Source organism: Pteronotus mesoamericanus, unplaced genomic scaffold (assembly GCF_021234165.1).
Source record: "Pteronotus mesoamericanus isolate MK-2021 breed Mesoamerican mustached bat unplaced genomic scaffold, CSHL_Meso_final contig_27, whole genome shotgun sequence".
NCBI classification, from domain to species: Eukaryota; Metazoa; Chordata; class Mammalia; order Chiroptera; family Mormoopidae; genus Pteronotus; species Pteronotus mesoamericanus.
Window position 1 is genome coordinate 19,562,961 of NW_026555115.1, and position 22,634 is coordinate 19,585,594.

General features: G+C 36.8%; 1 protein-coding gene across 1 annotated transcript in view; it reads right to left on the bottom strand.

The window, feature by feature from the left end:
• Positions 1-7,779: 7,779 nt before the first annotated feature.
• GK5 (glycerol kinase 5) overlaps positions 7,780-22,634 on the bottom strand; it is a 125,038-nt gene continuing 110,183 nt past the window's right edge. Inside the window, exons 13-16 of the mRNA XM_054575089.1 lie at positions 14,102-14,205; positions 11,935-11,994; positions 11,225-11,358; positions 7,780-8,472 (exon numbers count right to left, since the gene is read on the bottom strand). Coding sequence (XP_054431064.1) covers positions 8,324-8,472; positions 11,225-11,358; positions 11,935-11,994; positions 14,102-14,205 — 447 coding nt within the window. The 3' untranslated portion in view covers positions 7,780-8,323. The remainder of the gene's footprint in view (positions 8,473-11,224; positions 11,359-11,934; positions 11,995-14,101; positions 14,206-22,634) is intronic.

A 22,634-nucleotide genomic window follows, 5' to 3' on the forward strand; every position in this document is an offset into this window, starting at 1 on the left:
TTTAAAGTTAAAGTTATGGTTACGAGTTTGTGTTAGGGTTTAGAATTTTACAGTTAAGGTTAGCTTTAAAGTTAGGTTTAGAATTAGGATTTGGGTGAGGGTGAGGGTTAGGGTTAGCTTTACATTTCGGTTTAGGGTTAGAATTCTGGTTAATTTAAGAGTTAGTTAGGGTAACCCTACATTAAATTTAAGGTTACAGGTACGTTTAAGGTTCAGTTAGTGTTAGGTTTAGGATTAGGTTTGGGGTTAGGTTTAGGTTTAGATTTATAGTCAGGATTAATTAGGTTTATGTTTATATGTCAAATGCTGGTGAGGACGTGGACAGACTGGGTCACTTACACATGGCTGGTGGGAATGTGAAATGGTATAGCTATTCTGGACACCAGTTTGGCAGTTTCTTAAAACAACACAGCTCATTTAAATTAGAATCCATATCATTTATTTTCTAAATAACAGATATATGTACAGAAGCCATTTTATTTAATAAACTAAATTTACAGTAAAAGCAGGGAAAGACAGAAGAAGTGAAATAACAGAGAATTTCAGAAATATGATTCTTCAGGTTCCTGCCCCTATCATTCCCATTCCCAAGATCATTCTTGCATTCCTCTAAGTGCAAGGGTCCCATGAGAATATAGTGACAATATAGCTGATTACTTATAATAAATGCTGTTGCCAAAACATTTATGACTATGAGGTTCCAAAACTTAAAAACCAATGTGATTCTGGATCACGTATTTGACTTCTTTGGGGTTACCCATTTTGACTGATTTAAACCAGATCACCTGACTTTGTCTATTAAAAAGATGATTCTGGGACCAGATAGTACCTGGTGTGTTTTGGGCTTTTAATTCTAATTCAGAAACATGATTTAAATTTCAAAAGGGGATTCAGAACCCTCTGGGGGTAGAGTCAAGCCTTTTAGGCCATCTCTGGGATGACTCTAGAATCACTTAAAGTTGAAGACCCCCAGAGACCAGTTATATCTCCACTGAAAGAATTATAAAATTGTTTTCAAAATCCTGGACTAGATTATTTTTCATTAGACGTGTTCCCAGTGTAAGTCCCTTGCGGAGGGGCTATTTCAAAAGTTTCTTCCCTCATGCACCATAATGTTAAGTGACCTTAAGATTCAATCTGTTAGTCACCTGCAGTCAAATACACAAAAGCTGTGAGTAGAAAGCTAATCTAAATATGTGTACTTATGGGTATGTATCTCTACATAAATACAAATGCCAATACATAAACATTAAGAATTTTAAAAAAGAATTAAAGATGGAGGAGGACTGAGTGGAAGTCACACTGACCTCCTCCCAGGACCAGTCTGGAATTACAACTGAATTGTGGAGAAATAACCTGGAACAAACACTGAACAACAGCAAGAGAGGAGCCTTATAACCTTGGACAGACAGAAGAATCAGCTTTATCAAAACCTAACTGGTAAAGAGTGCAGTAGAGACTCAAGAAAGTGGGTGAGGCGCCAGTGAACGGCAGCGCCAAAAGGATATTGAAATGGCCAGTTGGAAGAGTGGGGTCTAAACCATAAGCGGGGATCACCAGCCTACAGCACCAAAGCCCAAAAAGTACACAGAAAACAGCCAGCTGCAAAAAGCTGCAGGGTTGCTCTCTGACAGAGACAGGCAGCTGGAGACGCAAAGAGCCATTTAAAGGGCCAACGTATAAATTTTTATTTGCAGCCACTTACCCTGGGCTTTGGCAAAGGCAGGGGCAGAGTGGGCTAGAGACACCTGAGGAGAGACTGGGGAAGGAGGCTTTGGGGAGAGAACTGAGAGGGTAGATGGTGGGATCCTGATGCTGACTCTTCCCCAAGATGGCAGTAGCCATCTGGTTCAGGCAGAACACTTACCTGAGCAGCAACAGTGTGAAAGGACCCAATAACCCTGCTCCCAGGAGGGACTAACTCCGCCCTGTGGTATCTCTAAGCTGGCCTGCTGAGTGCAGAGTGACTACATTAACAACCACAGGACACAGTCACAGACAATAGATTCCGGGAAGTCTCAAACTGACTGCCTAAGGTCACACAGGGTCAACTCATCTGACATCATAAGAGGCAGATCCAGAAAAAAAGAAAAAGGGGTCTCCCACCATAGAAGTTCACACCACAAAGTCAGGAAATCAAGACAGATCAATTGAAGAAGCAGAAGCAAAAAAGAAGAGTCTCATAAATAATAGCAAGACAAAGAAACACCCCCCCGTTGAAGGGAAAGGAGGATCCCCAGAAAGAGAACTAAATTACATAGAGGCAAGTAATCTATCAGATATTGAGTTCAAAACAATATTTTAAGGTTTTAAGGAAGCTCGATGAGTTCAGTGAACTCAAAGAGAATTACAAAAAAACTACAGGGAAACTATGAGGAACTTACTGCAAACTATGTCAGCATGAAAAAAAGACATAGAAACTATCAATAAGAGACAAGAGGAAATGAAGAATACCATTTATGAATTTAAGAACACAGTAGAAGGAATCAAAAGCAGGCTAGATGAAGCTAGCCTACAGCGAGCAGGAGGATAAGAATGAAGAGGCGTTTAGGGAAATGCAGGACAACCTGAAACATAATAATATCCACATAATAGGGATACCAAAAGAAGAAGAGGAGCAAGGAATAGAGAACCTGTTTGAAAAAGTAATGATGGAAAACTTCCCTAATTGGAGGAGAGAAAAAGTCACTCAAGTCCAGGAAGCACAGAAGGTCCCATTCAAGAGGAACCCAATGAGGCCCACTCCAAGACATATCATCATTAAAATGGCAAATATCACAGACAAACAGAGAATCCTAAAGGAAGCAAGGCAGAAAGAGGTAGTAACATATAACGGAGCCTAGGTACGTCTAGCAGCTGACTTCTCAAGAGAAACACTACAGGCCAGAAAGGAATGGCAAGAAATATTCCAAGTCATGAAAAGTAAAGGCCTGCAACCAAGACTGCTCTACCCAGCAAGGCTCTCAGTTAAAATGGAAGGAGAAATAAGGAGTTTCCCAGTCAAAAGAAGGCTACAAGAATACACCTCCACCAAAGCAACACTGCAAAATATGCTAAAGGGACTGCTTTAAGGAGATGAAGAAAAAGGATCTATGAATCCCAGTTCCTTTCACAGTCACCAATACTTGATATTACCAATATTTTTAATACTTAATCTGATTGTGACAATGATGTATTCATTGTTAACTTTATTATTGGTTGAAACTAAACCTGTTTTTGTAGATTTCTGCCAATTTCTATTACATTTTAAAAAAACGTTAAATGACTTTTTGGTATTTTTTATCCATTTTTTGATTGAATGTTTGCAGTTTTCTCCCTAAAAACCTTTTCTTCCTATTAACCCTTTTTTCCCTATTAGCCATTTTTTAGATGTGTTGCAAATACTTTCCTATTCTATTATTTGTCCTTTAACTTTTTCATACGTATATTACTATATAGTCTTAAATGTTTAGTATGGTCATATTGTCAATATTTTACTTTATAGCTTCTGGGTTTGAATATGTTACTTCAGAGTAAGAAAAATATTACTTTGTATTTTCTCCTAAAACTCCTTAGATTTTGCATATTGATTTTTAGCTCACCTGAATATTTTTTATGTGAAATAGGGCTCTGTATTTGTTGTATGTCTAGTAATAGTGGTCCATGCACCTTATTTGTTGAATAAGCCTTATTTTCCCCATTTATTTGAAATATCAATTTAATCATATATTACTTTGTTAGACAGATATATACATTTGTTTCTAGAATGCTCATTTTATTTCATTGATCTACTTGAGCATTTCTCTGCTGGTGTCATATTATTTTAATTGCTGAGACTTTATAATGGATTTAAATTTTTTATTATTTTATAATTGACCTTGACATTTAAAAAATAAATAAAATCAATCTGCATTAAAAAAAAAAGAAAGAAGGAAGGAATTCCTACCTTTTGCGACAACATGGATGGAACTGGAGAATATTATGCTAAGTGAAATAAGCCAGTCGATGAAAGACTAACACCACATGATCTCACCTATAAGTGGAATCTATTCAACAAAATAAACTAATGAACAAAATAAACCACAGGCAAGGAAACATGGAGCAGACTGAAAGTGACCAGAGGGGAAGGGGAAGGGACTAGACAAAGAACATGTATGAATGACCCATGGACATGGACAACAGAGTGGGAACTGACTGTGGGAGGAGAGGGGGACAGAGTGGGATGGGTGAGGAGGGCAAAGGGGGGAAAATTGAGACAACTGTTATAGAATAAACATGATTTAAAAATAAAAAAATTAAGAAAAGGAATTAGGGCTGTAGAGAAAGATAATAGTGATTCTTGCCCCCATCCCCGGAGTCAAAAAAAAAAAAAAAGAATTTTAAACAGGATGAGGATTTCTAGCTCCCATAACAAAGCAGTCCTTCGTAATTCAATAAAACGTTTTACTTGCAACAAATATAAGCTGCTCCCTATCAACAAGGATAAAATGTATATACAAAAAAAAGAAAGTTGCACTTGTAAACAGAATAAAAATTCATCCCCAAAATATAAAGGCACAGAGTTAAATTCTGTGGAAGTAGATATGCTTTCAGGAAACTTCTGGTCATTCTGGTGGAGGCTTATACAGAGGCAGATAAAGAAAGTGACCACCTCCTTCGCTCAGAGATGAAAAGGAAACAAAAGACAGATCTTATCAAAGATGATCTGCAAACGACATTAATCTCATACTGAAGTCATAAACCCACTCAATCAGACCACAGAGGATGCAGGCATGGGGGTGTGGGTGGGTGGATAAAAACAGCAGGACAATTACAATGAGATTTTTTTTTTAAACCTCATTAACCAGCAGAATAGAAACACTACTTATTTTACTGTACTACCATCTCTTTTTGCTAACAACCACTGCCCAAGGTAAAATGAGGCAGAGAGAAAAAGGGTACTGATAGACACTCCTCGTTCACTGAGCCTTTAATTTTCTTCTAACAGTCCACATCAGTGGTTCTCCACAGGGGGCAAGGGGTGATTTTTGCTTCCCAGGTGGACATGTGGCAATGTTTGGAGACATTTTTGACCATCACAGCTCAGGGGAATGCTACTGGTCACTAAAAAGTGGAGGTCAAGGATGCTGCTAAATATCCTATATAGCACAAAACAGCACCCTAAAACAAAGAATTCTCTTTCCCAAAATGTCAATAATGCTGAGGCTGAGAAACCATGTGATGGTTGGATATAAAGAAGAAAACAAAAATCAGCAGTCTCTAATATAAAAGCAATTAATGCCACTTTAAGAAAGATTGTAACAGGAACATTCTCCTCCTTAATAAGATAGCTATAGACCTCCTAAAAGTATCTGATAGATCCATAATGGGAAAACAGAACATGAAAAATATTAGGACACAATGTTTTACTATTTCAAATACTAACATACAAGTAAAAAATGAACCTGAAAAATGGAAAGGACAATTTTTTTTGCTCAATTGATTTTGATCGTCACTGTTTCAACAACAATAAAAGCAAATGTGGCCACACTTCTGATTTAGGTCAAATCTGACAAAAGATTTACTAAATTGTGTCACTGAAACAGCCAGAAATGTTAAGAATAAAAGAGTAACTTCTAGACTATCACAAAAATTAGCCAGTGATTTTTGAGATGCTCAATTCCAGTAAGAGATATTCAAAGTTATTTTCCCACATTATCTAAAAAATACCCTTTTTGTGGTTTTATGCTGAGAAAGAAAAACGTGAAAAAAGAGATGAAATAAAAACTTTTTTTGGTATTTATATTACAAGCCAATATATGCTAACACAGAAAGACAGAATTATTTCCTATGAAATCATATCCACTGAGAATAAGACTCTATATGAAATAGTAGAACAACAGAACAGCTTTCAAAAGATTTTGATGATAGAGCCTTTAACTGGTCACTGAGTTTTGTGAAAAGGACATAAAAAGAAAGAACAAAAGAGTAATATACCTACATAATGGTATTTGACTTATTACAGTAAACAAAACACCCTAACATAACAAAAATATTTCCAAATCTTAATTAATAAAGTTAATGTTACTATATATGTGCATTTATGACTCCATCAAAAGAATTAATCATTTAAGAAGGCAATTAAGCACAGTGAAATGGAATCGGTAGAAATGCAATTTGACCCCTAATTCTATGAAATCTCCCTCTGAAACAGACATATATGATAGCATATCCACTTCTGGCTATTTATCTGAAGAAATCCAAAAACACTAATCTGAAAATACATATGCATCCCTATGTTCATTGCAGCATTATTTACAATACAAGGTATGGAAGCAGCTTCAGTGCCCATCATTAGATGACTAGATAAAGGAGATGTGGTACATGTGAGTACACTATGGAATCCTACTCAGCCACAAAAAAGAATGAAATCTTACCATTTGCAACAACATGGATGGACGTAGAGATTATTATGCTAAGTGAAATAAGTCAGAGAAAGACATATACCATATGATTTCACTTACATATGGAATCTAAAAAACAAAACAAATAAAACAGAAACAAACTCATAGATAGAGAACATTTTGATGGTTGCCAGATGGGAGGAGGGTTGAGGGGTTGGGTGAAAAAAGGGAAGGGATTGGGAAGTATAAATTGGTAGTTACAAAATAGTCCCAGGGATGTAAAGTACAGCATAGGGAATATATAGTCAATAATATTGTAATTATATGTGTGGCTCCATATTATTGTAATAATACGTGTAGACTAATCAGAGTGATCGCTTCGTAAGTTATAGAAATGTCTAATCACTATGCTGTACACGTGAACTAATACCATATTGTATGTCAGCTGCAATTAAAAAAACACTTTTAATGTGACAATATATCATTTCATTGAGGAAAATACAAACAAAATTAGAAAATTCTTCTTTTCAGGTTGTGAATAAGACACATTAAAGCACAATTCTACCAACCTATTTGTGCTTTCTTAATCATCTTGTTTGTTTCTTTGTTTGTTTTGGAGAGGAGGATGTTGTTCCTAAGTCAAAAAAAAAAAAATTCCCTGTAACAGTAACTTCTTTAATTACATTATTATTAACAGCTAGCTATAGGACTTTATATGATAAAATCTGACCAATTGGGAAGTAAATTCATCATTGCTGCCAATCTAAAAGGAACCTAGCTCAAACGTAAGGCAGGGCAAGTAACCTGAGAACAGGTTGTAAGGTCATCAACTGCCTTAAGGCAATTTTACTCCTGGCCAGAAGATACTCACTACTCTTACTCCTCTATATTACTTCTGTCGAAAAAGTTGGAGAGTAGAGGTGTCTCTGCCCCTCTCTGGGCATCTCTGGCTCAGTGGCTCTAGGACAATCATTAGCATGAACACCCTTGGTCACTTCTGTCAGCTACCCACTGCACTTATCTCATAGAGATGAGTAAGACAGGATGGAAATTAAAAAGATACCTAAGTTCTGTCAATTAGGCACTTAATAAAAACAAATGATATTTATGCAAACATCTAAACAGCTAAGAAAGATAAAAAATAGAAGGCAAGATTTATATTTACTGCCTGCATTTTGTTTAAAAAAAGTTACGTTATACCTTAGCCAGAAGTTTTTGAAAGAAATGCTATTTAAGAATGAAAAGATAGGATGTTCTTGTTCCTTAGGAATCAATACCCTTTATAGTTTCATCAGCTAAGATTATTTTCTTCAGTGTTTTTAACACATAAATAATACTCAGATACTGGTTAAACAAGAAAAAAATGAAGGCAATGCTTTTAAACCCAATAAAGGAAAGAACTAATAAGCCTGTCTGAGAATGGACTTACTGAGTTTGTATTTGGATACAACATGAAATAATTATGGCTTTAAATCTAAAATATTAGTGTTTTAGAATTCCACATTTCCTCAGTTATCCTTTCTATTTTTTAGCAATATGAACTTCGAAGAGTTCACTTAGTTTTAAATAAAGGAATATTTTCCATACAATTTTGGAACAAAATGTGAGTGGTCTTGACCCAGGACTATTGATTTGAAGAGTAAACAATTATGTTCCTATGTACCATTAACCCAGTATTTTAAAAAAAGAAGACCCATATCTGTCAAAATATAGTTACAAATGGTTAATATCCTTTGGAATTCACTATAAAACAGAAGATAGAAAAGTTCTGAGGCACTGCTACCTTGTAATCTTTCCAAGGATTTGGGTAAAAAAAAAATGAGGGTTTTAAAAATTTTGTTTGTTGCTGTTGTTGTTTCCAAAAAAGCAATGTTTTTTTCCTCAGGTTGCAAAGCTCATTTTAAATCTCCTCTCAGTCATCATTGTGTTGGTGTTCCTGAGCTCTGTCTCATCTGTATGTGCTATGCCTTGTTATACCAGTGCATGGAGCGCTTCACTGCTTTAACCCAGTTTTCCATACTCGTCTCATATTCTTGCCAGTTCTTCTGTGGCTTGAAAATCATCTCACTTTGCCTCAGTTTCTTTAGTTCCTCCTTGTCTGTCCAAAACCCTATAGATGAAAAAATTATTCTCAAATTTTGAAGCAAATAATGAGTCCATAAAGTTTATCCACAAGCGCATGTGAAATGGTGCAAAAGTACACAATTATTAATCTAAAACACAATCCAAAGTATTGTGCTGCTTTTGAATTTTGTTAAATTAACTATCCAAGGGAATAAATACACCAGGATTTTAAAATCTTTTGGTTTCTAACTATCAGCTTTATTTACATGTGGCAGGGCACCGAGTCATTTCTAGAACGACCACCCCCTCTCATTTAATTTCATGATTTGTTAAGAAAATAAAGTAAAAAATAGTATATTTCCTTTCTATAGAATTAAAAAACAAAGATAAATTAAGAATGTATCTTGAGGGAAGAGGCAACTCCTTAGGACATGCATAAAATTCAAAGTTGGTAATTAATAGAATAAATAGTTTCTTTTGCAAACTATTGCATTTCATACGTTACTTAAATTCCTATTCAAGATAATATTGGACGTCTAGCATATATTGTTCTTTACAAAGAGGATCAGGTGATTTATAATAAGCAGCAAGAAAACACATAATTATGAAGGTAAGTAGTCTGAAATGGTAAAGGTATCTTGTTAATAAACTTGGTACATACTCACTCTGAAGTACTTAGGAGACAAGGCTTTGTGAAGTACACTTTCTCCTACCAATAAAATTGACACATAAAATTCTTCTAAAATTTTCTGTCAGGTCACATTCTTTCTACTTACAAAGATAGGATTTTAGACTCTGTATTTAAAGATATTAATAGAAGTTTTAAAAAGACTAAAAATAGCTTTAATTAGTATACTATAGTTAGGTAAGTCTAACCATAAAAACAAATATGTTCTTAAAACCTTTATTTCCAGTATTTATTATTTACACTAAGGCATATATGTATTTTTAGTCATTTTATTAAATATGTATTGAATAGACCCAGTTTCTGAGTGAATTTTGAAAATACAGAGAACATACATAGCCTTCAGTCTCAAATTTCTGAAAAAGAAGCCATCTAACCAGAAATCTCAGCTGTTCTGAGAAAGTCAAACTGCTTCCCTATAGTTAGTGAAGTATCATAGTACAATACTAGAAAGGCTTGAGATTAAATACAAAGTGAAGTAAATAAAACTCAAGCCACTCTGTTATGTGTATGGATAATCGGCAAGTGTTTGTTATTTACAGTATTTTAAGTGTTCAAGAGAATGTGACATATTTATTCTTATGAAGTGAAAAGTATAGAAGAATTTGATTCTTATGAATAATAAAAGAATTTTATAAGAATTTGATTTACTCTAATTATAAACATAATTTATTCATTTTGCAAGAACTGTTTAAATACATTAGATTTTCCTTGTAATAGGTCTAAACTTGCTCAGTTATGTGTAACTATTTTTAAAAGCCAACTAAATTAAAATTTTAAGGGTTAAAATATACAAAAACCTTTAAATTTGTAAATGGAAATGATCATTTAAGGGAAAGTTATTTTCTTAAACTTGAATTATGCAAATATTAGTTAAATGAGAGTGATTGTAATAATTTTATCCAAATTAACAGATTATTAATAGAATAAAGTTTAAGTTGAACTTACCAAGATTTCATGCTTTTTGGATTTGTAACTTGACTACACTAAGTATCAGCCTGAAATTTTAAACTTTAAAATATTCTCCTCTGGCCCTGGCCATGTGGCTTCGTGGGTTGGAGCATATAGTCCAGGGCACTGAAAGACTATGGGTTCGATCACTGGTTCAGGCACATAAGGGAGGCAACTAATCGATGCTTCTCTGTCTCTCTGTCTCTGTCTCCGTCTCCCCTTTCCTAACTCTAAAAGAGTCAAGGGAAACATGTCCTCAGGTACAAATGAAAAAAAAAAATTCTGTTCTGCACAAACACTCCTTCCTTTCACACAGGAACACAGGTATCATCCTGCTTCCTAAGGAGCCCCTAGCTGGCCTCACACTTCCATTCTTTACCCCTCCAAATTAATCCTTTCACTAACTGTCAAAGTGATGTGTTCAAATGTAGATCTGTCCACGTCCCTCTCCTGCTTCAAATTCTTCAGTGGCTCTCCAGTGCCTTGACAATTAAGCCCAAACTCCTCTTTTTGAGGAATCCACCACACCTGGCCCTCTGGGTACCTGCCCAGCCTCCCTCTTGCTCTCATCATATATCAGCACTTAATGCTTTTCCTGCTGGATAACTCACCTTTTACCTTCTCCTCAGCTAGCTGCCTGTTAGCCCCTTCAAAACTGAGCTCTTTGTTGCCTCCTCTGAGAAGTCTACACCATAGCTGTTTGCTGGTTTTTCACATTAAGTTTAATAATCAGTGGACTTGTCTGTTCACACCAGAGATTCCCATGTAGGGTCTATGTCTTTTAAACTGTATTTCCAGCAGTGACTGTCATGTAGCAAGGTGCTCAACAAATGTTCAATAAATAAAAGGAATGGAGTTGTTTCCAATGTCACAGTTTACCGGGAGACCTTGCCGTGCTAAAGACCAAAGCAGTTGAGAACGAACTGTCCTCACCTCATTCCCAGGACTGAAGGAATGAAGTAAGGCTGAAAGAGGTGCTGAAGACCCACCCACAAAGAAGGTCAAGGGCATATTTTGTGAGCCAGGTGCATATGTTTATGGAGCTTAGTGGACACCAAGGTTTTCCAGACTCTCTCTGTAACTTTATAGTTTGGAAGGAGAAATGCTATTCGTAAGAAATAGTTTGCAACACAGCTCTCATTTTGATAAAACCCACACATACCAACAGCAAGGCCAGCTAGAAAAGCTGCACCTCGGCAGGACATATCAAGGTGGATGGGTCTGTCTATATCCTCATTAATCAGGTCTGAAGTCATCTGCATTACAAAACTGTTCTTACAGACTCCTCCATCTGCCCTGTGGGGAGCAAGATATCCGAGATAAATTACCACAACAAGAGCATACAAATATTTTTTAAGGATCAAATTTTTTTTAGACCTTTGGTTTTACTTTTTAATTCCAAAATTATACGACTTGCATCGACCTGAAAATAGAGGACTTTATTAAGTAATCTTGAAACATTTTTTCTTATTCCTGACATCAGTTTTCCTATCTGCTCTGCTTGTCCTGGGACTAGTTCAAAATAGGCCAAGTAAAGTAAGCCAACAGAAGAATTCATTTGGATGCTCTAGCAAAGAAAATGTGATGCTTCTGTGCCAAAAGAATAGCCACACACGCAAAAAAGAGATTTTAAAGATTTTTATAATGTACATATGGGTGCAAAGATCCTCCCAAATTCCATACTGTGTTATATTCTCCATAAATCCAAAATCGACTTTCCTGTCTAAATTTCTATGACTAAGAAGTTTGTTGCAAAGAAGCTAGGTTTAAGTTCTTCTTGAAATCTTGAATAACCATATGATGAAAATGCTAATAGCAGCTACCACATACTTCTAATTTCAAATTAAATCTATTAGAAACAAGTTTACATACCGGATTTTTGTTACAGGAATATGGATCTCTTTCTGCATCACCTCATATAACTGTTTGTTTCTAGTTAAAAAAATAAGGTAACCATTTAGAGGAAATTGAAATCATAGTAATTCTCTATTTTTTTCTACACTTGAAAACCAAAACCTGTGGTTTTATTTACATTATATATAATGTGTATATATTATATATTCATTATTATATTTAATTTAATAATCAACATATAATTGTATATCTATAATTTTTCTATATTTACATATTTCAGTAATTTAATAATTTAATTAACTTATATTTATATAATAAACATTAATTTATTAATTAATGTATAATAAATTTAATCAACTTATATAGCTAATAGTTTAAATATATTTAATTATTGTAATAAAATTTATATATGTAATTAATTTAATAATTAATATATAACTATGTATGTATATATGTATATATAATTATATATATAATATGCAAAGAAAGTATTTAAGAAATATATTATGCTAACTAGAAGTAGATAACAGGTGCTCAAACAAGAGGCTCAGGGCCTTGTGCTTTTCACTTTGATACAAAAGAGTATAATTTTTATTATTGAACTGAGTTTCATCTATAACAATTCCTACAAATAAAAATATAAGGCAAGCATCCATTTAATAGATAGCTACTAAGAAACATGCCATAAATAACATCTAACAGAATTCACCAAATGTAAAAATAATCATTTCATAACCACAGGAAATTTTAAACATTAAAATGCTCCATATCCACAACAGGCGCATTCTTAGTTTTAATGAACTACACCTGCCCCATCACAAAAAGAGCACAGAAAAATATACATGAAGAATAATTCTGATGATTTAACCTTTGAGTCTCACAGAAGCATATTCAAATAAGATACAAAAACCTTTGAAAGTCCAAAGTTTGAATCCCTAATGCTTGAGAAATTGGATATTTTAAAAAATCATTAAATTGCCCTGACCAGTGTGACTCAGTTGGTTGGGTATTATCTTGCAAAACAAAACGTCTCCAGTTCGATTCCCAGTTAGGGCACATGCCTGGTTTGCAGGTTCAAGAGGCAACTGACTGATGTTTCTCTCTCTCTCTCTCCCCCCTTCCCTTCTCCTCTGTCTAAAAATAAATAAATAAAATCTTTTTAAAAAATTAAAAAAATAAAATATCACTGTATTTTCAGATACTAAATCTAAGTGGTACTGGTACTACTTAGTATGAAAAATAAGAGATGCTACGAAAATTAGCAGTAAGAACATATTGTGTCAAATACAGTATGAATTAAACTAAACATATAAACCCTTAATTAAAATTAAGAAATTTCCAGTTTTAAAAATCAACAAACAACAAGTGCTGGCGAGGGTGTGGAGAAAAGGAAACCGTAGTACTCTGATGGTGGGAATGCAGACTGGTACAGCCACTGTGGAAAACAGTTTAGGATTTCCTCAAAAGCTAAAAATGGAACTGCCTTTTGCCCCAGCGATTCCACTGCTGGGATTATACCCTAAGAATCCTGAAACACCAATTCAAAAGAATATATGCACCCCCATGTTCATAGCAGCACAATTTACAATAGCCAAGTGGTGGAAGCAACTGAAGTGCCCATCAGTAAATGAGTGGATCAAAACAATATGGTACATTTACACAATGGAATACTATACAGCAGAAATAAAGAAACTACTACCCTTTGCAACAGCATGGATGGAACTGGAGAGCATTATGCTAAGTGAAAGAAGCCAGGGGTGAAAGACAAATGCCACATGATCTCACCTGTAAGTGGAACCTAATCAACAAAACAAACAAGTAGTAAAAATATAAACAGCAACACTGAAAGATAAAAAAAAACTGGCAGTAACGAGAGGGAAGGAAGGAGGGGGGTCACGGGGAAAAGAAGGGAAAGGGTCAAATCAAGGAACATGTATAAAGGACCCATGGAGAAAGCCAAAGTGGGGGAGGATTGAGGGTGGAGGGGGGCGGGGGCAGGGGAAAGTGGTGGCGGGAAGGTGGAGACTAATGTATTTGAATAATAAAGAAAGAAAGAAAAAAAGACAGAAGGAAGGAAGGAAGGAAGAGAAATTCGCAAAAACAATTTCCAATTGTATAGAAATTAATAAAAGGAAATGGCAAGATAAAAATGGTGGAGAAAGGAGTTTAGTGCAGGTTTTGGTACCTGAAAGCTATTGACTCCAGTATTGCTCGTACAAGATGGTATTTACTCGTGGAAGGCTTCAAACCCATAAAAGAGGCACATGCACAGGGGTCATTTAATGGAACCTAAAGTAAGAGATAGTAAGCATAAATTATTATTGTTCTCAATTACATCTGTAGACTTTAAGACATATATTGTACAATAAGGACATGCCCATTTTAGAAAAAAAAATCCCTATTAAATAGTTTTAAAATAAACAATAGCCCCAAAATATATTAAATATTATGATAACTTTTAAACAGGACTTAAGCAAGTTTGAGTCACTGATACCAGACTGAGCTGATCCTTGTGTTTGAGTTCATACAAAGGAAAGGAACTAGCTTTATAAATGAGGGAAATGAGAAGTAATCCTGGTATCCACGCCACCTCCTTCTCCAACTGTAAAGTTTCTACACTGAAGTTGTTTACTAAGTAGCTTTTTGATGACATAAATTAAACTCAAGAAAAAGAACAATAATGCAAAAAAATGTGTTTTTCAGTGTCATAACTTACACCCACTGTGTTGTCAGACACTCAAGTTGAGATCCTCAATTTCTTATCTTATAGCCTTATTGCCTAATATGAAAAATGACCCAGCATAACATCTGTCTTGAAAAGAGTCAAAATCTTGAGCTGGATGTATTCATCAGATGAAATTTGTATTCATATTTGTATCCTCAGAAGTAACAGACAATTCTGGGACACAAAACAAAGATTCCTGCCAGAGCTTGCAGTCTCGTGGGGAAGCAGACAGTAGAGTGCCAACATATCTACTACTGTAAGGTTGTGACAGGGACATGCAAGTGCTGTCAGGAACTGATGGTCCGTAGAAGAACACCTGCTAGCTTCAGAGCACTGACACATCCCCTCTTTACCTGGAACACTTCTTACTGCCTCTTCTCCCAGTTAATCCTACTCCCCTCCAAATCTATACTCAGTTTCCTCTGGGAAAGCTCCTGACCCCAAGCACCAGACCACATCTCCAATTATACATTTCTACGGGAGCCTCTAACTTCCCATCATATCATGTGCCACAGTTTATAATTACATATATTTGTGTGATTGTTTATTTAGTACTGTATTGGGCCCTCCACAGGGGATCAATACACATCTGTTGATTGATAACACATTTATTGACTCAATTAATAAACTATGTTTCTTATTACTTAACTGAAGAAAATCTACACTACATCCTTTCTTTACTGTAGCTATGATTTTTCCTCCTATTGTGAATTTATCTAGATCATTTTCAAATTCATTAACATCTTTTGATGATTCACTTAGTAAAAGTTGATTTACTCAGTAAAGCTGGTCTATATCAGGTGATGTAATCCTGCAAAACAAAGATAGGTCAGACTCTGCCAGTTCATTTGGTCCCTACTGTGCTATGGGGTTTCTTTGCATAGAAACCACTTCTTCTGTTAAACTACATAAACTCCTAGAATAAATGGCCTGAAATCGTTTTTGTACAAATAATTATGAACATAGCTTACCATTAATAATAGCTCATTTGAGGGGCAATAAAGTCCATAGAAACCTAAAAATGTCTTGATAGGTTACAATGTCTCTCTATTCGTTAGTCCCAGTGAATCTCTCTTTGGGATGATATGGTAGAAAAAAACACTGGGAAGGTTCTTTCTAGGGCCTGGTCACAACTAGCCAGGGCAGACAGCTTCTAGCCTCACCTCCAATACGTCATTACCAATCCCATTCAGTAAGCCTCACAGAGTCATCAATTAACCAAGAACAGCAAGACTTGGCCAAGCTCAGTTTGGCACCCTAAGCAAAAATAGTAGACTCCTGCCCAGGGCGCTGACTATTTGCCCCCAGCAGGCCCTTGTCACCACTGAGATGTCAGCCTAACCTGCTAGGACTTGCAAGATGGTTAATGTGAACCTGTTTTTTGTCCTAGACAACCTAGACCCTAAAGCACGTTCCTCTCGCACCTATTGTGTACTTCTGTCATCATAGTATTTATGCTCTACCATGAACTGGTATGGCAGAGTGCTTATAACATGGACTCGAGTCAGAACGCTTGGACCCTAAAATCAGATTTGCCCCTCAGTAGCTGTGTGAGACTGGGCAACTGATTTAACAGCTCTAAGTCTTAAGTTTCCTGATCTTCAGAAAGGGATAACAACAGTATCTTGTGTCTTGGTGAGTTACTGAGGAGTAAATGAGATAATGCATGTAAAGAATTTAGGACAGGACTGGGGAAGATGGCAGCAAGATAGGTGGGAGCTGAGCCCACTTACTCGTGCATCCAACTGGGACATGTAGCCGATCTTCCAAAGAACAGAGTGAACAGCCAACAGAATCCCAGCTGACATGAAATTTGGAAGCCAAAGGTTACAGAGGACACTTAAAAAGGGAGGGTAAGGAGATTTTGAAGGCCGACGGGAAGGTCCTCAGACCGTGCACTGGAGACCGTGGCAGCCGCAGGAGCACTGGAGGAGGGCCAGGTCAGTGACTGCGACTTAGCGGCTTCCTCCCCTCCCAGAGCAGGGAAGTCACAGACCCGCGCCAGGAAGGACCTGAACACTTAAAGTCGCTGAGGGGGTAAAGAGGCAGTGAGAGACACACAGCTGGCAGCATACCCAGGCTGGGGCAGTGCTTGCTGGCTGGAACAGTACGAGAGAAATCGGGGAGCCAGGTGACTCCTAGAGCTGGGAGAAGAGATGTGTCGGGATTGGCCTTGACACAGATAGACTCTAAACTGGTCTGAGAGTTGGTCTGTGTGGAAAGCTGGGCGCTTGTTAGGAACTGCAGGCTGTACCCAAGGAGTCTTCTCTCACAAGGGGTTTTCAGCCGCTGTGCAAGGACCTCGCATGCACAGGAACTTTACATGCAAAGGGTCCTCATGAACACAGCAGCCGGGACAGCGAAGAGGAAGGAATGGGGGCACAATCTGTTCCCACTCAGGGTGCCTCACAGATTGATCAAAGTGGGGCAGCAGGGGCTCAGAGAGGAAGCAGCGCCCAAAGAGACTCCATTCAACAGGGGAATTGAGCTGCCCTGCAGGGACTTTGTGTGTGCTCAGCACCCAGGCCAACAAAGGTGGAGAGGCGTGACATTCAGGGTACCTCATGGACTGATCTAAGGGTTGTAAAATGAGGTGGACTATCAGTGCCGGCCTGGCACATAGGAGCAGAGTAGACAGTGCAGGCTGCCTAGTGCTCTGAGGGTGTGGGCTGGAAACTGGGCACCTGTGACGATTGTAGCCCAGACTGGCCCCCATCCTCGAGGAACCACAGGAAAGGAAAAAAAACAGAGCCCAGCCCCACTCTGTCTGCCCACAGGATCAGGGGAAACCTGCAAAACCCACTTTGCAGGTTTAAAGTTAGCAGGAGGCTGGTTCTCTTTTTTTCAAGACTAAGACAGTAAGACCTGGAGCTGCCAGAAAATCAGAGACAATCCAGAAAGAAGTCAGAAGGTGAACACCAACAGCTGGGCCAAATTTCACTTTGCTATCCTTCAGAATATGCATTTTTTTTAAATTTCTCTTCTTTCCGTTGAATTCATTTTTTTGTTTGTTTGATATCATTTTCATTTGTTTTCTTTATTCTCCCTTTCATAGTGCATTTTAATTTTTCTTTCACTTCATTTGTACTCTAATAACACACTACTCTTGGTCTTTTACTTTTATTCTTTTTACTCAGTTATATATTTCTTACCATACTATTAGTATTCCAAATCCCACACAGCACCCTTCCCTGGTCTTAATCTGCTTTGCCATCTTCCTGAGCTTTATAACTGTTATGGTTAACTTTATTTTCTCACATACCATGCCAAGTTTCTGTCCCATACTCTCACTATTTCTCGTCCATCTAACTTCCCATAAGCACTCTGCTTTCTAAAGTCAGTTAACATTCTTTTTCCCTTCTAATAAGAGTGTTATCTCTTTTTCACCTTTTATAAAAAGTGGCTGGTTGGGTAAAATATCACGGTTATTGCTGTACTTCTCCAGAGGAACTCCTATTTGTTCACTATAGTGAGTAAGGAATTTTATCTCATTGTTTCCTCTCTCTTTTCTCTTTCTTTCTTCTTTTCTTTCCCCTCTCTTTCTTTTGTCCCCTCTCTCAACCTGGGCTTTACTTCTTACTCTTATTATTTTGCTTCTCCCATCCTCTCAAAATCACTTTTCTTTATTGTAGACATCTCATATTCACTTTTTACTTTTGCTCAATATTATTATTCCTGTTCCACCTTCATTAAATTTCATTCAACTGTCGTTGCTATCAACCTTGCTGTAAATTTTCCGCAATTTTGCTCCCATTGGCCCAGCACCTTTTCAATTTCACTTCAAATTTCATGGTATACTCTTCCCCCTTCTTACCCCGCTGCTCCTAGAGCGCTTTTGTGTTACACTTACATTGTAAATTTTGCTCTCTCCCTTTCTTCACCTCAGTTCTATCCCAACTCTTATCAAGTCTTCTCCCTTTTACCACACAACAGCATTTTTCCCTCTTGTAGTTATCTCGTATTCCCTTTGTCATATCACATAATATCGACAATCCTTCTTCACGTTTATTAATCTCATTAGTTCTCTTGAGGTTGAGACAGCTGATGTGGTAGGGGGGTTCTTTTTGCTGGCGTAGGTTTGGTGGTCTGGTAATACTGCTTTGTTAACCAACACCTGTACAACAGCACATAAGACATGGTGGGAGTTGTGAAAAACAGTAAACCCACTGGAAGGGAGAACCCACCAACAAAGGAGCCACAAATAGGTAAAGCCCAAGTACAATAAGAGAACCCAAACATATGGAAGGGCAATCCTAGAGCATCCAGATGAGGAGATCAAAGAGACCACAACACTGGGTCCCACAGAACCCCTAGCACAGAAGTTCACCCTATGAAGACAGCTGGCACAGCAGAGGATCTGAAATAGCAGAAACAAACAAAAAGAGTCACCTTAAATGTGGAGACAAAGAAAAAATCTGCAATTGAAAGGAATGGAAGACTCCTCACTAAAAGAGCTAAATGAAATGGAGGCAAGCAAACTATCAGGTATAGAATTCAAAAGAATGGTTATAAGGATGCTCAGGGAACTCACTGACAACTACAAGGAACTTAGTGGGAACTACAATGGCATGAAAAAGAAGATAGAAACTATAAACAAGAACCTGGAAGAAATGAAGACTACAGTACCTGAATTTAAAAAAAAATACACTAGAAGGAATTACAAGCAGGATGGATGAAGCAGAGGACTGAATTAATGAGCTGCAAGGAAAGGTAGAAAGAAATACCCAAGTAGAGCAGCTGCATGAAAAAAGACTAAAAAAGTATGAGGGTAGCTTACAGGAACTGCAAGACAACATGAAATGCAACAACATTCAAATCTTAGAAATACCAGAAGGAGAAATGGAGCAAGAGATAGAAACCCTGTTTGAAAAAATGACAGAAAACTTCCCTAACCTGAGGAGAATCAAGTTAGTTCAGGAATCAAGATGAACCTAAAGAGGTTTCCAAGGCACATTATAATTAAAAAAGCGAAATTTCAAAGACAAAGAGAGAATCTTAAAGGCAGCAAGGGAAAAACAGGTAGTAACATACAAGGGAGCCCCGAAACACCTAGCAGCTGACTTCTCAACAGAAACACTACAAGTCAGAAGGGAATGGCAAGAAATATTCCAAGTAATGAAAGGCAATGCCTGCAACCAAGATTACTCTACCCACCAAGGCTGTCATTTAAAAATGGAAGGTGAAATAAGGAGCAAGACAAAAGAAGGCTAAATGAATACACCTCCACCAAACCAGTACTGCAAGAAATGCTAAATGGTTTCTTTAAGAAGAGGAAGAAAAAGAGTGAGAGAGAGAGGAACACAGGTACAAAATGGGTAAAATGGATAAGTACCTATCAATGTTAATGGATTAACCTTAAATGTTAATGGATTAAATGCTCCAAACAAAAGACAGAGGGTAACTGAATGGATAAAAAAATATAACCCACACATATGCTGCCTACAAGAGGCCCACCTAAGAACAGAGGACCTAACACAGACTGAAAGTGAAAGGTGGGAAAAAAATGTTCCAAGCAAATGGACAGAGAGAAAAAACGGGGATAGCAATACTTATAATGAGACAAAATAGAATTCAAAACAAAGGCCATAAAAAGAGACACAGAAGGACACTTCATAATACTGGAGGGAAGAATCCATCAAGAAGACATAAACATTATAAACATATATGCACCCAACATAGGATCACCCAAATATATAAGGAAAATCTTGGAGGGCTACAAGAAAGATATAGACAGCAACACACTGATAGCAGAGGATTTTAACACCCCACTGACAAAAATGGATAAATATCCCAAACAAAACATCAACCAGGATATTGTAGCATTGAACAATACCCTAGATCAAATGGGCTTAACTGATTTATTTATGTATTTATACACATGCGCGCGCACATACGCACACCACTTTTCATCCCAAAGAAGCAAAATACATATTCTTTTCAAATGCATATGGAACAGTTTCAAAGACAGACCACATGATAGGACACAAAACAAGCCTCAACAAATTCAAGATAACTTAAATCATAGCAAGCATTTTCTCAGGACACAAGGTCTGAAGCTAGAAGCCAACCTCAAGGAAAAAACTCAAAAACACTCAAATTCATGGAGATTGGATAGCATGCTATTAAACAATGAACAGGTTAATAATGAGATCAAGGAAGAAATCAAACAGTTTCTGGAAACAAATGAAAATGAACATACAACAGTTCAAAACCTATGGGACACAGCAAAGGCAGTCCTGAGAGGGAAGTTCATAGCAATACAGGCTGACCTAAAAAAGATAGAAACGTTTCAAACAAATGACCTAACCCGACAGCTTCAAGAACTGGAGAAACAACAACACACAAAGCCCAGAGTAAGTAGAAGGAAGGAAATAGTAAACATAAGAGCAGAATTGAAAGACATAGAGACTAAAAGAACAATTCAAAGGATCAACCAATCCAGGAGCTGGTTCTTTGAAAAGAAACAAAATCGACCAGCCTTTAAGCAGACTCATTAAAAAAAAGGGGGTCGGGGAGAGGACCCAAATAAATAAAATCCAAAATGAAGGAGGAGAGATTATATCTGATGCCACAGAAATACAAAGGATTGAAAGAAATTACTGCAAAAATACTATATGCCAAGAAATCTGAACACCTGGGTGAAAGGGACAAATTTCTAGAAAAATATAATCTTCCAAAACTGATTGAAGAAGAATCAGAAAGCCTGAACAGACCAATAATAGGTTAGGGAAATTGAAGCAATCAAAAAACTCCTGGCATACAAAAGACGTGGACTGGGGGGTTTCACAGGAGAATTTTGCAGAGCATTTAAGAAGACCTAACCCCTATCCTTCTCAGACTATTCCAAAAACTCCAAGAAGAGGGAAGACTCAAAACTGTTTACGAAGCCAGCATCATCCTAATCCCAAACCAGATGAAGACACAACAAAGAAAGGAAACTACAGGCCAATATCACCGATGAACATAGACACTAAAATCCTCAACACAATATTGGCAAACCACATCCAGCAATATATTAAAAAGATCATCCACCATGATCAAGTGGGATTCATCCAGGAGATGAAAGGATGGTACAATATTCGCAAATCAATAAACATATCACATAAACAAAAGAAAAATATCATACAATCATATCAATAGATATGGAAAAAGCATTTGATAAAGTACCGCACCCATTTATGAGAAAAACCCTCAGTAAAGTGGAGTAGAGGGAGCATACATCAACATAATAAAAGCCATATATTAGAAACCTATAGCCAACATCATACTCAATGGACACAAACTAAAAGCTTTCCTACTCAGATCGGGAACAAGACAAGGTTGTCTGCTTTCATCATTTCTATTCAACATAGTATTGGAAATTCCAGCCACAGCAATCAGGCAAGAAAAAGAAATAAAAGGCATCCAAATTGGAAAGGAGGAAGTAAAGCTGCCATTGTTTGCAGATGACATGATAGTGTACACAGAAAACCCTATAGACTCCACCAAAAAACTACTTGACCTAATAAGTGAATTTGGCAAAACAGCAGGATACAAAGTCAATATTCAGAAAATGAAGGCATTTTTGTATATCAGCAATGAAATATCAGAATCAGAAATCAGGAAAAAAATCCCATTTGCTATAGCAAAAAGAAAAACAAAGTACCTAGGAATAAACTTAACCAAGGAGGTAAAAGACCTGTACTCAGAAAACTACACAACACTGAAAAAAGAAATTAAAGAAGACTCAAATAAATGGCAGTATATACCATGTTCATGGATTGGAAGATTTAACATCATGAAAATGTCCATACTTCCCAAAGCAATTTATAGGTTCAATGCAATTCCTATTAAAATACCAATGAAGTATTTCACAGACATAGAACAAACATTTCAAAACTTTATATGGAACCATAAACAACCCCAAATAGCTGCAACAGTTTTGAGAAAGAAGAACAAAGTAGGAGGGATCACATTACCTGACATCAAACTATATTACAAGGCCACTGTAATC